Source organism: Hippocampus bargibanti, linkage group LG18 (assembly GCF_051943395.1).
Source record: "Hippocampus bargibanti isolate YZ-2025 linkage group LG18, ASM5194339v1, whole genome shotgun sequence".
NCBI classification, from domain to species: Eukaryota; Metazoa; Chordata; class Actinopteri; order Syngnathiformes; family Syngnathidae; genus Hippocampus; species Hippocampus bargibanti.
This window is the reverse complement of record NC_142751.1, coordinates 9,810,181-9,825,703: the sequence shown is the minus strand read 5'-3', so window position 1 is coordinate 9,825,703 and position 15,523 is coordinate 9,810,181. Positions and strand designations below refer to the sequence as shown.

At 41.3% G+C, this 15,523-nt stretch overlaps 2 protein-coding genes across 3 annotated transcripts; one reads left to right on the top strand and one right to left on the bottom strand.

The window, feature by feature from the left end:
- Window positions 1-72: 72 nt before the first annotated feature.
- Window positions 73-10,158, top strand: ggcx (gamma-glutamyl carboxylase). Its single transcript, XM_089020144.1, has 15 exons — window positions 73-226; window positions 429-632; window positions 727-885; window positions 1,133-1,298; window positions 1,363-1,441; window positions 1,515-1,621; window positions 1,695-1,858; window positions 2,680-2,969; window positions 3,104-3,235; window positions 4,703-4,854; window positions 5,622-5,791; window positions 5,870-6,000; window positions 6,067-6,214; window positions 7,327-7,531; window positions 8,794-10,158. Exons 1-15 carry the CDS (start codon window positions 202-204, stop codon window positions 8,951-8,953), a joined length of 2,292 nt encoding a protein of 763 aa, XP_088876270.1. The 5' UTR covers window positions 73-201; the 3' UTR covers window positions 8,954-10,158.
- On the bottom strand, window positions 10,150-15,523 carry snx24 (sorting nexin 24). Of its 2 annotated transcripts, XM_089020146.1 has the most exons (8): window positions 15,181-15,523; window positions 14,222-14,305; window positions 13,447-13,551; window positions 12,747-12,841; window positions 12,610-12,639; window positions 11,665-11,729; window positions 11,334-11,400; window positions 10,150-11,196 (listed from the first exon to the last, which is right to left on the bottom strand). In XM_089020146.1, the coding sequence occupies exons 1-8, from the start codon at window positions 15,247-15,249 to the stop codon at window positions 11,169-11,171; spliced, it is 543 nt and encodes a 180-aa protein (XP_088876272.1). In that variant the 5' UTR covers window positions 15,250-15,523; the 3' UTR covers window positions 10,150-11,168. The 2 variants fall into 2 exon arrangements, with proteins under 2 accessions (XP_088876272.1, XP_088876273.1); XM_089020147.1 differs by having other exon boundaries at window positions 10,150-11,400.

The window sequence follows — 15,523 nt, the reverse complement described above, 5'->3', positions numbered from 1 at the left end:
GGTTCTCTCTGTAAACATTTCCCATGTTACCGCCCCCTGGTCGGCAGGGTTTTTGAGTCAGAATGGGACTGTGACACGTAAGTTGGTTGACTACACTGGGCAGGACCACCTCCCACTAAGGCCAGGACAGGAGACCGAGTTTTTTTTTCCCCTGTGCCCCTGCCCCGAACGCACTGCTGCTTTTATTCAACATTTTGAGCAATGGAAGGGAGAGGGGCGAGCAGAGGTGAAATTGTTAGCTTGGCAATGTGTTGTAGTTTCGGGCAACGTAATAAGCGCGAGGAGTACAAATCAATTTGGATTTAAACCTTAAAATTGATACCGGAAAAACGTTTATGATTGTAGGACTTTAATTACAAGATAACACCTGTGTAATGCGTGTGGAGGTCTTCAAATCAACTTGTTTTAACTTGACTGTAATAACATAGGTGCTGTAGTGGGCAGCGATGGAGAGCAAAGAACTGCAAAAACGGCTGCAGCTCTTAAGAAAACGCCTAAATCCGCACCCCAAAGTAAGATGGAGCAGCTCTTCGGATTCAAAAAGGAAGACTTGACCTCCTGGTCCAGCCTTGTAGCGCTTCTGAACCGGCCAACGGACCCCGCATCTCTGGGCATTTTCCGCTGTTTGTTTGGTGACTACTACTTGTGAAAATAATTGTGAAAAATCACCTACCGAATCGAGGTGAACGACTTTGTGATCGCATTAGGTCGTATGCGTGCGTACAGGTCTTCTGATGGCCGTGGATATCACACAGGAGCGTGGCCTCAGTCACGTGGACTACAAGTACCTGGATGGTGCCCCCGTGTGTCGCTTTCCACTTTTCAATTTCCTGAAGCCTCTTCCAATGGACTGGATGTATCTGGTGTATCTGGTGATGTTCCTTGGTGCGTTGTACATTTCATTTCTTTCATTTATCTTTTTTGTCTGAATAAGAAGAGAGTCTAAGGTTTTTGTCACGCTGCATTTAATTGTATGTAGTCCTAAACCTCAATATTCTGTAGGCCCTGGAATTCAAGTGACAATGACAAAACTCCTGACACTGGAGTATACACGTTTGCATATTTCAAGCAGTGAATGAGTTAACAAACAATGGTCAATCCCTTCTGATATTTTTGGTTGTGGTATCTCAAGGTGCGTTGGGCATCATGCTGGGCTGTTTGTACCGTTTGTCCTGTCTAATGTTCATCTCGACGTACTGGTACATCTTCTTCCTGGACAAAACGGCGTGGAATAACCACTCCTACCTCTACGGTCTTATTGGTTTCCAACTCACAATTATGGATGGCAACAGATACTGGTGAGTGGTTGCTTTATACAAACTCAACCGGGAGGATTTTGATGTTTATTTTGTTACTTGTTAGGTCACTTGACGGCTTGAGGAGATCTTCCATCAGAAACGCACATGTGCCACTTTGGAACTACACATTGTTGAGGACGCAGGTTTGAGCACTGTGGCCATTCATCTTCATCCACGTGATGTATCAAATTGTTTAATGGCGTTGTGTCTGAATAGATATTTATAGTCTACTTCATCGCTGGTGTAAAAAAGCTCGATGCTGATTGGGTGGAGGGATATTCCATGTCATACCTGGCGCACCATTGGTTGTTTGATCCCTTCAAGTAAGTAGCGTGTATTAGAACACGCCGCTAAAGTCAAAGCTCACTCCGAGTCATTGCTTTGATCCTATTTCAGGGTGATCCTTCCCGTGGAATTGGTGAGTTTGCTGGTGGTCCACGGTGGCGGCCTTATGCTGGACTTGAGCGCTGGCTTCCTGCTCTTCTTCGACGCCACGCGGCCTTATGTGATGGTCTTTGTCACCTACTTCCACTGCATGAATTCTCAACTCTTCAGCATCGGTGTGCTTGTCCGTCCATAATAATTATGACTCAAAATCAATGCAAAGTTTTCTTCAACCGTCATCTGTACTTCTTTGAAGGTGTCGGACATTTCGCTCCTCATCCAAGAAGCTTCGTCAGTGAACTAAAATTTTTGCTGGCAGCTCCGGCCCTACAGTGTGTATTCATCCCTAATTTCCAGAGCCGGCGGTGCCAGACCTCTGCTTTGAGTAGTAGTACATATGCGCCTAAAAGCTAGCAACCACTCATTTGACAACAGTGAGGTTAAAATCTTAGCAAAAGCAAATAGATGGTTTGAAAGGGGAGTAAAAGAAGCTATTTCTATAAAACAGCAAAACCCTTCATTAAATCGCCATGGTGGTGTGAGGTTCAATTTCCATCGTGCTGACAACATACTTATTAGATCGTTACCACGTAGGCTTAGTCATGCTGATGAGGTGATACCCGAGTGAATGGGGCAATCAGGGCCAGTTGTAGACCATAATCAGTCAGGACAAAAGAAGTAATTAGATTAGCTTCAGGGAATAGTCCTCTGCTCCCCCCAACCTCAGTGCAGGGACCTATCAGAGCAAAGGTCTGGCACGGCCACCTCTGGACATCAGGGATGTATACAGTATATAGGGCCAGAGCTACCAGCAAAAAAAAAATAGTTCGCTGACGAAGCTTCTCGGATGAGGAACGAAACATCCGACACCTTCAAAGAAGTACAGATGACGACTGAAGAAGCCTTTTCATCGATGGACCACTCCTGTACGACTGAGACGTCTCAGTCGTACAGGAGTGCACTTCCCGGATATCAAATCCACACTCACCTCCAACAGGCATGTTCCCGTACGCAATGTTGGCGACAAGTCCGCTCTTCTGCTACGCCGACTGGCCGAGGAGGTTCTTCAGCCACTTCCCAACATGCCTCAGGAGCGTCCTCCCTCTCACTTCGGCGGACCCCCAGCCCAGCTCCTCCTGCGTTTACAACAAGCCCCATGGCGGCAAAAGCCAGCCGACTGCCTCAAAATCTCAGAAACTACGATTTAAACACAAGTTGACTGCGATTTTTACTTTGGTCTACGTACTGGAGCAGTTTTTTCTGCCTTACTCCCACTTCATTACACAGGTACAGCAAATCGTTATTCCGTTGTTGCGTCAAGTTTTGGTTTACTGTCAACAAAGCCTTATCATTACTCACGGTTGAGCAATGACGGTCAGCAAGGTCAAAGGCCGCCCGATAAAAAGTATCATGTCTGGTAGGGTTACAACAACTGGACCAACGGATTATACGGGTACTCGTGGGACATGATGGTTCACTCCCGTAGCCACCAGCATGTCAAGATCACATACAAGGATGGCAAAACGGGAGAGGTGGGATACCTCAATCCAGGGGTGAGTTAGTGCCACCATTCTCATATTCTCTGACACTTATTCGTCAGTCTGGACAACTGCACAATATGGTGAAATCGCCTCAAAAAAAGGAAATACAGCGATACCTCAGTTTACGAACCCCTTGGCTTACGAACTTTTCGGTTTACGAACGTTACATTTATCAAAATTTTACCTTGGCATACAAACTTTTTTTGGGATACACACGGAGCTGGCTCAATGAGTGATGTGACGTTCGCGAACGAGCCCGTTCTTCTAAAAACAAAATGGCAGCCGACAGTTTTTGTCTTCTATTCCCCGCCCCCAGTCTTCGGTTAAAGACCACGTGATTGGTCAAGAACGCAGCAGTGAGGGGCGGTGGGGTTTACAGATATAGAGTGAAGCCGTTCTCCAAAAAGAAAATCGCTGCCGACTTTTTTTGTCCTCTATTCCCCGCCCCCAGACTTCGGTTAAAGCCATGTGATTGGTCAAGAATGCAGCAGGGAGGTGAGGTGGTTTAAACATTAAAGCGACAGGGAGACGACAGTGAGAGTTTCAATAAAGGCAGAGTGTAGACTGCAAGGTTAAAATATCCCATCAATCAGGCTCCACAAACAACCCGCACAAGGCATCTGTACACTTGATGCAAAAAGCTATCAACCCAGCTAAACAGAACACAATTGATGAGGAACTAGATAAAATTACTGCAGCGAAAAAACACCTACAAGGGATCATTCCTCAAGATGGTGGCAAGATGATGGCTACGTTCCTCAAGTGTTTAATGCTGATGAATCCGGCCACTCCATTCCATCAAGCCATCAACAACTATCACAAAGGTAAATAAAACGACTTTATTATATAGTACAGTTTATTTCTTTAATTATAATACCATAGCACATTTATTATACATAAAATAAGGTATATTTTGTGTAAGTTTAAGGCTTAGAAAATTATAAAGTAGAAAATTATGTTTTATGGGGACCTGGCAACGGATTATTCTCATTTTAATGGCTTCCTATGGGAAATACATTTTTGGGATACACACTTTTCGCCTGACATACTCTGTCTGGGAACCAATTGAGTTCGTAAGCCAAGGTATCACTGTATATTAACTCATACACTGCCAGACGTGCAAAAATGTGTAATCCAGGGCCAGGGTTTTTATCATTTTCACTCAAATTCCAATATTGAGTTTTAGGACTATATCAACATTAAATTCTTTCATCAGAAAAAAAAAGAGTTCATTCCTGGAGTTATCTGAGCTTGAAATGGAGGCGGCTATACAAAAGGCAAATGCTGCCCCCTTGTGTGAGGGACAACCATTGCCAGAGGTCTGACCAGCGCTTGATCGACAAATTTGGAGATGGCGCTCCACGTCATATTTTCAATTCCCGAATATATTCGGAAATGGCAGTGAATGAGTTAAATGATCAACTATTTTGCAACTATGACAAGGTTTACATTGTAACAAATAGTCACCCTGCGTGTCAGGTGTTCACACAAAGCCGGCGCTGGAAGGACCACGGCGACATGCTGAAGCAATATGCCACGTGCCTCAGTGATCTCCTGCCGCGATACAACATTTCGGAGCCTCAGATCTATTTTGACATCTGGGTGTCAATCAATGAGCGTTTCCAGCAAAGGTAACACACCAAACCTCAAGCTTCAAGGAACAATATTTTTCGAATTTGGATAAATTCCTGCGGCCATGATGATCTGTCATGATACTCTGGTGTGTTTGCGATCACTCTGTTCAACAGTGCGGGTGTATCTCATGTTTTGTGTTAGCGCTCACACTTAACTCATTCACTGCCAGACGATGTGCAAAAATGTATCCACTCCGGTGCCGGGGTTTTTGTCATTTTCACTCAAATTGCAGGACCCACAGAATATTGAGTTTTAGGACTACATAAACATTCAATTCAGCATAAGAAACATGATACTATCTTCTTTCATCAGAAAAAGAGGTTAATTCCTAAACTGTATGGGTCTGGAGTTATCTGAGGTTGAACTGGGGGCAGCTGTACAAAATACAATACACCTATTGATTTCTATAATAATAATAATAATACATTTCATTTATCAGCGCCTTTCAAAACTCTCAAGGTCACTTTACAGTCATAGGATAAGTTTTTCTGTGGGGGAACAGTGGCAGCCACATGCGCCAGCATTCACTCAACCGGGAGTAACTCAAATAGATCAAGTTAGCTAGCTAATAGATAACTAATAGCTAGCTAACTAGCTAGTTAGACAGCTAATAGATAGCAAATAGTAAGCAAGGAGCCAGCAATGGTGACTTCGTTAAAAACAAACAAACTGAACAATATCGGTAATGGCGCTTCATGTCATGCTTTTCAATTCCTGAATAAATTCCGTGAATGAGTTAATACTTACTCTGATGTCCTCCAAGGATCTTCGACCCGCGCGTGGACATCGTCGGAGCCGACTGGTCGCCGTTCCGGCCCAACGGGTGGCTGATGCCCCTGCTGGTGGACCTCTCGCCATGGAGAACCAAGTTCCAGGAGATTGAGAGCACTCTGGACAACCAGACCGAGATTGTCTTCATCGCTGACTTCCCAGGTTACCACACCTACTGACTAAACTGTTGCTACACGCATGGCACGTTTATGCACTTACTTCATTCCGGTTATCTTGCAGGTCTGCACTTGGAGAACTTTGTAAGTGAAGATCTGGGCAACACCAGCATCCACTTGTTGCAAGGTAGCCTCAATGTGGAGATAGTGGAGGAGAACAAGAACTATTCTCTCCAGGCTGGAGAAAAGATACAGGTTAGAGATGTCCGCCCCCCAAAAAATACCCCTAACATTTTTTTGACTGTGTGTTATATTGCGCAGGTCCCCGCGGGAGCTTACCACAGAGTGTACACGGTGTCAGAGGAGCCATCTTGCTACATGTACGTCTACGTCAACACGACGGAAGCGGCGTTGCAGCAGAACTTCACCAAACTGCTGGACCTCCAGGAGCGCATTCGCAATGGGACAGGTGGGAGTCAAAAGGATTTCGCTAAACATCAATCCATCTTCAACTATTGTTATGATAACTTTTCTTTGAACACAAATTGCAGACCCTCAAAATCCATTTAACTTATTCGCTACCATTCTCGGATTTATTCTGGAATTGAAAAGCATGACGTGGAGCGCCATTACCGAATTTGTTCAGTTTTTAGTTTTTTTTTTTTACGTGGGTGCAGATAAAGCGCTGGTCAGACCTCTGGCAGTGTTTTTCCCCTTCCACGAGGGGTCAGCATTTGCCTGTTGTCTATGTTAGCGCTTTGTTACAGCTACAACTGTTGTTAAAGCTCTACATAAATCAATCTGAAAATAATACATAGAACGCCATTACCGATTTGTTAGGGTTTTTTTTTTTTTTTTGTTTGGGTGCAGATAAAGCGCTGGCCATGGCATCTGGGAATATTTTTCCATGTTAGCGCTTTGTTCCAGCTTCAGCTGTTGGTAAAGCGCTATATAAACCAAATTGTATGTATTGCATTGTATTTTGGACAGCTGCCCCCATTTCAAGCTTAGATAACTCCAGGCCTATATAATTTAGGAATTAGCTCTTTTTTTTCTGATGAAAGAAAAGAGTAAGATTTCTGACGCTGTATTGAATGTTTGATATATTGAATGCAAAACTCAATATTCTGTGGGTCCTGCAATTTCAATGAAAATGACAAAAACCCTAGCACTGGAGTGGACACATTTTTGCACATCGTCTGGCAGGGAATGAGTTAACTATGTCGCTGACCAGTGTAGGGGGACACTTGTCTGACTTGTGTGCGGGCAGTGCGGCAGAAGTCAGCAGGGATAGGCTACACCATCCTCTGTGACCCTGTTCAGGACAAGTAGTGTTAGAAATAGATGGATGGATAATAAACATGATTAACATGATTGAGATCCCGAAATGTACATTTTTCATTTGACAAAAACTCCACATTAGTGAGTTGACATTGCCTAGCATCTTTAGACATCCCCATTAACATATTGTATGTTTTGGGAGTATACCTAAAGGATAAGCAACATCAGTTTCAGGAAAACATGCACACAGATTTGAATTTGTAAACCCAAAAAGAGTTAACTTACATCTATCCTGAACAGAAACAGAACCTCTTCCGCCCGAGCTGCAACCTCTCATGTCAACTGGTGACGAAGACGGCTCGGAAGTCAACGCAACCGACCCCGTTGTGAGGCTCTTCCTTAAGAGGCAGCGGCGCATTAAGGAAGTGAAAAAACGCAGAGAGGCCGGCGTGCTGGAACGACTTGAGCGCTTTACGGTCAGAAAGTACTACGCCATTCGAAGAGGGTGAGTATTGTGCTGTCATTGGGTGACGTCAGTGTTGGGAACCAATCAAGCTACAGCCATGTACAAAACCTCGGAGTCATTCGGCATTTTGTTTGATTCTGAACATTTGTTTTTTTTCGCCTGAAAATAAAAAAATTACGATGCACTGAAACCGTGAAGTAGCGAGGGATCACTGGAGTGCAAATGAGATCTTTTGTAATACAATAACTGACCGTTAGGGGGCAGTAATTACCACTGGATCATCCAGACTACTCATGAAAAAAAGTACAGTGATACCTTGGCTTACGAACTTAATTGATTCCCAGACAGAGTGTGTAAGGCGAAAAGTGTGTATCCCAAAATTTAATTTCCCATAGTAAACCATTAAAATGAGAATAATCCGTTCCCAGGTACCCATAACACATAATTTTCTACTTTCTAATTTTATCTATAATAAATGTGCTATGGTATTATAATTAAAGAAATAAACGGTACTATATAATAAAGTCGTTTTATTTACCTTTGTGATGGTCTTTGATGGCTTGATGGAATGGAGTGTCCGGTTTCCTCAGCATTAAACACTTGATGAGGAACGTAACCTTCTTCTTTCACCATCTTGAGGAACGATCCCCTGTAGGTGCTTTCTCTGTGATAATTTTATCTAGTTCCTCATCAATTGTGTTCTGTTTAACTGGGTTGATAGTGTTTTGCATCAAGTGTACAGATGGCTTGTGTGGGTTGTGTGGGTTATTTATGGAGGCTTGTGTGGGTTATTTATGGAGCCTGATGGGATATTTTAACCTTGCAGTGTACACTCTGCCTTTGAACTATCAAAGTTGAAACTCTCTCACTGTCGTCTGCCTGTCTCTTTAATGTTTAAATCACCCCCCCCCCCCTCACTGCTGCGTTTTTGACCAATCATGTGGCTTTAACCGAAGACTGGGGGCGGGGAATAGAGGACCAAAACAAGCCGGCTGCCATTTTGTTTTTAGAACGGGCTCGTTCGCGAACGACACATTACTCATTGTGGCAGCTTCGTGTGTATGCCGAAAAAAGTTCATATGCCAAGGTAAAATTTTCATAAATGTAACGTTCGTAAACTGAAAAGTTCGTAAGCCAAGGGGTTCATAAACCGAGGTATCACTGTACTGGATATATATATTTGAAACACATCTAAAATACAGACCTTTGTGTTTTTTTAATGCTCCAATTCAGTCTGATTGTGAGAATATATGCACCCAGAGTCTTGAACCATTCCCCATTCATGTTTCCTTTTCTTTTAGATTCTTGATGACTGCCATCGCAGTGCGAAACCTAGCGGTGGGTCTGCCTCCGCTTGAGCAGCTGACTCAAGAAGTGGCATTCGCCAACATGAAAGCACCCGAGGCTGAAGGAAACCAAGACGAGCGTCTTAAAGATGAAGTTGGTCATGGAGAACTGTAAAGATATTACTGCTGGATTTGTTGCTACTACTTGACTGTTACTATGGGAAACACAAAGCCACAGCAAAATTTAACAATGGACACTTTTGTACAAGCATTTGTCATTTCAAATGACTTCTGAACTCTGAAAAGTCAGTATTTTTGCCTCCTGTGCAATATAACACAAAGATGCTGTTTACTTGAGCTGAAAATGGGACCAGATGTACTTTTGAAAGGATCGGATGTGAATGGTCATTCATTTCTGTTGACGATTACCGTATTTTCTGCACTACACGGCGCACCTAAAAGAAAATACTTTTTCAAAAGCTGACCATGCGCCTAATCATCCAGAGCGCATTATTTATGGAAAACCTTTTTAAAATATGTCATTCATTGAAGGTGTCCCTTATAATGCGGTGCACCTTATGTATGGAAACGGTTTTTAAATATGTCATTCGTTGAAGGTGCGCCTTATATTCCAGAAAATATGGCACTTTGTTTTGATTCAAGATTATCTAGATGAATTTAAAAGATTGATTACCATATTTCCTCGAAAAAGTGGCAACACCTGTTTGCATATCCTCAAATATATGAACTATCAGAAGTTTTAATAATAATAATAATAATAATAATAATAATAATAATAATACATTTCATTTATAAGCGCCTTTCAAAATTCTCAAGGTCACTTTACAGTCACAGGTTAAGTTTTTCTGTGGGTGAGCAGCAGCAGCCACATGCGCCAGCGTTCACTCGGAAGTAACTCAAATAGATAGAAAGTTAGCGAGCTAGCTAATAGAACTGGACAATATTTCCACACAAATAATAGCATTCATATTGGTATATGTAACTAACGTGATGATACATTATTTTTGTGTTCACGGCTCCGGATGAAGCAGCACGGTTGACTAGTGGTTGGCAAGTGTGTCTCACACTTAGGAGATCTGGGTTCTAATCACATAACGGTTTTCTCTAAGCATCTTAAGTTTCATCCTACATTCCAAAAATCTACACGTTTGGCTAAAATGCTTCTTGATCGCCCACAACGTAGCATGACAGAAAATAGACAGATGAATTGGAAACGGGCTTCATGAGCGAAGAGGTCACTATTTGAGGAAATACGGTATTCATGGTCTACAAATCAAAAAACCTCCATATTGTGAGTAATACTTTGTCAAGCCTTTTGAGTCACTTTTTTTAACAATAAAAAAAAACATGTCAGTATCAGTGCGGTTTTAATCATAAATTACTTAGTTGCATCCATCCTTTGACACAATAGGATTTTTGATAAATCAGAACGCCAATAATACAATAACACATATGGGAGAGTACACTTCTAAAAAGACGGTTTAGTTCAATGGTTATTCAGTACATGTTGACGATAAGATCTCAAAAAAACATTATTATTGACAATCGTCATCAATCCATAGATTCAAGTTCATAACTTCGACTACTTTCGGGGTTTCGATTTATTGTTCATCTAGCGGCATAAAGGAGCAGCTGAATTGAAAATTTTCATTTCAAATTCAAGAAGTAGAATTTGTTGGATGTGAAAGATACCACGAGGAAAACAATTTAAGCATCTCAAGAAATGACGTGTGAAACAATCCGAAACATTTGGTAGGAATTAGCCCTCTGAAAAAAAGTACTTCACTTTTTGAAGCTGATTCTGGTATTACAATTAACTGAGATGCGCACGTGCGACAAAGTGATTTCATATTGCACACAATGTGATACTAACACCCGTCTTCATTATTTGCATCCCATATGGGACATTACTGGTACTAGTGTCACATACAAGCTACTAAAGGTAAAGTGTCACAATCTTTTTTTTTTCTTGTCAACAATCATTAAAAATAAATCTCACAGTTACAAGTACAAAATCAAACTAAAGTAAGTCAGTTTTTAGGGTTGAAAATGAACCCAGTGTCCCTTTCACGTCCTTTGTGACCCAAGCGCTGGTATTTTGAAGGGTGGGGCACCTCCCCCGCTCTGCATATTTTTTTCCCAGAAGGCCTTCAACGCCTCATTTCTTATGTGGCGCCGCAGAGCAGCTTGCATCCCTCATCATTTTATGTTAGTCAAATAAATTTCCCTTCCCGTATTCGGACTCTTTTTCATCAAACTTCGACATTTGATTATGAATACACATTTCACAGTAAAAGACATGATTAAAAAAGTGTGTACCGTAGATTATTACTTTGCTGCTTGTGTAATTTAAAACTTCTTGATTAACTTCACTTATCTGCTGTCAATGCCGTAGATCTACGATGAGATTAAAGTTTCACAGAAAAAAAAGACTAATTACTGAATTTTATCTTAAGTAAATGAGGTTTAGCTAATCTTAGGACTTGCTTCCAGGTAGACCCCCTTGACCCCGGTCATCCCTTTTTTGGCGCTACCTGAGCTGGAGATCAGCGTAGAAGACTCCATGGATGACACCTTCAATCACAATGTTTGAAAATGCATCTAAAAGCCAGAAAGGAAAAGTGAGGAGTCGGAACACTTAAAAACTGCAATTAATATCGTAGGTTTTTCTAATAAATACATTGAATGATGTAACACTTAAAGGCCTGATAATATATATGCCGACAATGTTATTGATAGGAAAAAAAAACATTAGCTCTTGAAATAACAACACAAAAGGCATTGTTCACTAAATACTGCACTTTTGTGAGCTTATATGATGAGCCCTTTGAAAAGAATATGTTATAAACGTGGAGCTAAACCCACCGTGTGCATCCGGAAGCAGGTAGGGGTCGTTCAGAAACACAGTGATCGGCTGATGGGAGAGTTTACTGGAAGTCACGAAAAACGAACCGGCAATTAATTATTTTTTTAATCAATTTGAGTGACTTACCAATTTACAGTGATACCTCAGCTTTTGAACTTAATTGGTTCCCAGAAAGTGTGTGTAAGGTGAAAAGTTCATCTGCCAAACATTTATTTGCCATAAGAAACCATTAAAATGAGAATAATTCGTTCCCAGGTCCCCATAAAACATAATTTTCTACTAAATAAGCCTTAAAACTACACAAATTATACGTTATTGTATGTATAATAAATGTGCTATTGGTTTGTAATTAAAGAAATAAACTGCACTGTATAATAAAGTCGTTTTATTTATCTTTGTTGCTGTGCTTTCTCGGCGATAATACCCTCACTCACAATGTCCCCTGCTAGCTGCTTTTCTTTAATCCAAATCCGACGTTTTTCAACCTCTTCTATTGCCTGAGACTGTTGCTTAGACAACACAGAAACACCCTTAGCCACACGTAGCAATGGTCAACGTAGCATACCGGTACTGGGACGATAAGGTACACAAACGCACACCTCGTTCGTGTTTTTGATGATCTCCTTCTTCTGCTCGACCGCAATTTTCTTTTGTGTCCTCTTTGGCTTAACATTAGCCTATTGTGGGGTCTTTTTCGGTCCCATCATAGCAAAAGTACTCCACTCGATAGCAAACCACGTCTGCATTCAAAGGGGGTGTGTAAAACTAGTCCGCCAGCCACTGTGTCGCGATGTGGTTTGGTTCGTCCGCCAAAAACTAGTTTGTCAGCCAAGAATATATTCTCGCGAATTTAATGTTCGTAAGGCGAAAAGTTCGTGAGCTAAAGCGTTCGTAAGCTGAGGTATCACTGTATTTCTTTTAAACAAGACAGCAAACTGACGCACCTTGACTCCACTGAATCTGTATCCAAGGACCTAAAAGAAGGTAAAATGGAGGGTCAGGCAAAAAAGCTTCGTGGTAGATAGCCAATAGGCACAAAAACAAGAATTGACTTTGTTGTTTGAATTCAGTTTCTACGTACCCACAGCTCTCTGTCTTTGGAAGGGAAGGGAAATGTCGGATATTGAGGAAATCCAGGAATATTTTTGGAAGAACCTCATTCTCCATAATTATAGTCTGGTAAGGCAGAGAAAAGGGAAAAACACACTGCAGTATTAAAGGACAACCGACGTCACTTTTTTGTTTCTTAACTGACATCAGAAAAACGTTTTATAGCATCTAAAATACCCAAAACACGCAGTATGATATTTTTATTTTTTCACAGGCTGATAAATTCCTTCCATGGAGCTTGGACGCCCTCTTCTGGCGGCTTAGGGTGCAACACAAGGTTTTCAGACAAACAGTACAGCAAAACACATTGACGTGATGGAAGGACTGCTACAAGGTGTCTTTTTGTCGGTCAAGGGGGATCCTAAAGTGACGTCACGTCAGAAATCGTCACCAACTCAAAAACAAGACTTCCTGAATAGTCAGCGCGAGTCTTAAAACGTAAAATATAGCTATATGCGGTGGAATCTTTGTAAAACACGCTCAGTAGAAGTCATTTGAAGTGATTTTATGTATAAATTATGGACACGACTTGTCAGGAGGCGTCGGTTGTCCTTTAAAGCACTTTAAAGCATTCATTTTGGTCTCTTGTTGAGAACACAAATACTAAATGCAAACGTAAAAATCAATCAATCAATAAAAGGCGGATAAACATATGTAGTGGTGACAAGTACCTGCAGGTAGAGCTCCAGCCCTTGTCTCCTCTGCTCCAGGACTTTGGGAACCCAGTTTCTCACATGCTTGGAGGGGATTTCAGGTGGTTTTATGCTTCTCTTTAGCTGGAAAGAAACAAAAAATGTTCTCATTCATTGCCTTTATTTTTGACTCTTTAAATGTTTTACTAACAATAAAATAAGGTTGTGTTGATTTCATTTTCTTTAATAAAAAAAACACACCGACCAAAATGCATTATCTTCTGCTGGGTGATTCATTTTATTGTAATGAGCCGTATAAATGAACTGCATTAATATTATTGCAAACTTTGTGCCAGCTATTTTCGGAAGGAAACTAGGCCACGGGTGAAAGATGATGCAAAGGTTTTATTTAGAGGTCCTGTTTAAAATCAAAACTGGGAAGAGGAAGTACTTATGGCTGAGAAAGCAAACAAATTGATGAACATTTTTTTGCGGCTGAGAGTTCCTGTGTAAGCTCCACCACTCAAAATAGTCCATCCCCATTGTCACACATCAATTTATGTCATTCTCCATGAACCCCCATAATGAGCCTTTTTAGTTGTAATCCCCATAAACTAACATAAATAAAGCACACTGTTCTTTCTGCACTTTATTCAAACTGCATCAGGTCTGCTCTTACATTTCCACAATATGTAAATGTTAAAAGAAAAAAAAAACAGCCATCCAAAATGAAACCCTGTGCATTTCACATAGTTCCCAGTTTGCTTGATGACATCATACCACATCAGAACTTTGTGACGTTTAATTGACTCACCGTTTTATGCAAGGTGTGGAATTCACTGTAGCGTTTCTCAACAGCATGTTGCCTTCCGCTTGTCAGCACGTCAATTCGAAACACCTGAAAAAAAGGTTAGAATAAAAAAAAGAGGAATGTTTGCATGTCGTGCCACTCCTCAAATTAGAATGACAGCTGATGTGTCAGTTATTATCAGGAGGAAACATGCGCCGATGACAATTCAACTTCCTCACACTCTTATCTTCTGGCCTGTGAAAAGGAAAAGTTACTCTATATGTAACATACGCACAATACTAATAGTCACAAACCTAAAAGAAGGTTTAAAGGTTTGGTGTCTTATTATCAGCTTTATTATTATTATTATTATTGCGCCAAGCCACCCATTTGTAAAATGAAAAATATAATGGATAGGATCTTACTCAGTGAAAACTGGGGTGTGGGGGGGCATTTTAGGCAACAATGACTGCTCACCCACAGAAATAACCTATCCTGTGACTGTAAAGTGACCTTGAGAGTTTTGAAAGGCACTTACAAGTGAAATGTATTATTATTATTATTATTATTAGGCTGCCTGACACACAAAAACATTAGGATGAATTGGAATGGAAAACACCTGACCAATGTTGTCAGGCGTGATAAAATATAAAGTATCAGTGAATATAAGGGAACGTCCCTCCATTTTGGAGTTAATTACAGAGCCCTTCATTAATATTAAATGGCATTATGGTAAACATAGTTTGCACAAATAGCAACCTTGTTCGAAATAAATTGACGTTTCTACCATCAAGTGACGAAAGTCCTTCGGGTTAAAATTTTGTAATTTCCCACAGGATTGATGGTCGTTGTTGTAGTGTCAACAAAACAGAAGACAATACAATTGACAATGGGTGGTGTAAAAAAAGTAACGAGAAAAAAACAAATACATTTCGTTTCGAAGAGAACACAATCATAACACACACAAAAATATATAAGCTCACCGTGTAGCCCCTTTCGATGTGGTTGTTTTCTGAACGAAAAGACGGAATCGACACGCTGATGGGATCCATCACGACAACTAGGGTACAACTTAGATACCGAGCAACATTTAATACACTAACGCGCGTGTGAGCTGAAGCTCTCGCGCGTACACGCGCACACGGGCGCACGCAAGGCTAAATGTTGCAGCTAGCTAAATAGCCATTTAAAACAAGTACGCGAGTTCATACTCGCGTGCGAGCTCACTCGTCAGTATGACACGGCGAAGGGCTTCGAGGCTTCTTCTTTTCATGTGGGCTTTTCCCTTCAATGGGTCGCCACCGCGAATCAGTTTTGAGACAAAAA

Coding starts and splice junctions, on each gene's coding strand:
- ggcx (XM_089020144.1), top strand. CDS start 202: ATGGAAGGGAGAGGGGCGAGCAGAG. Junction 1,299..1,362: donor ATGGATGGCAACAGATACTG/GTGAGTGGTTGC, acceptor GTTACTTGTTAG/GTCACTTGACGGCTTGAGGA. Junction 7,532..8,793: donor TACTACGCCATTCGAAGAGG/GTGAGTATTGTG, acceptor CTTTTCTTTTAG/ATTCTTGATGACTGCCATCG.
- snx24 (XM_089020146.1), bottom strand. CDS start 15,249: ATGGATCCCATCAGCGTGTCGATTCCGTCTTTTCGTTCAGAAAACAAC. Junction 13,552..14,221: donor TCCACACCTTGCATAAAACG/GTGAGTCAATTA, acceptor GTTTCTTTCCAG/CTAAAGAGAAGCATAAAACC. Junction 11,730..12,609: donor ACAGATTCAGTGGAGTCAAG/GTGCGTCAGTTT, acceptor CGTGACTTCCAG/TAAACTCTCCCATCAGCCGA.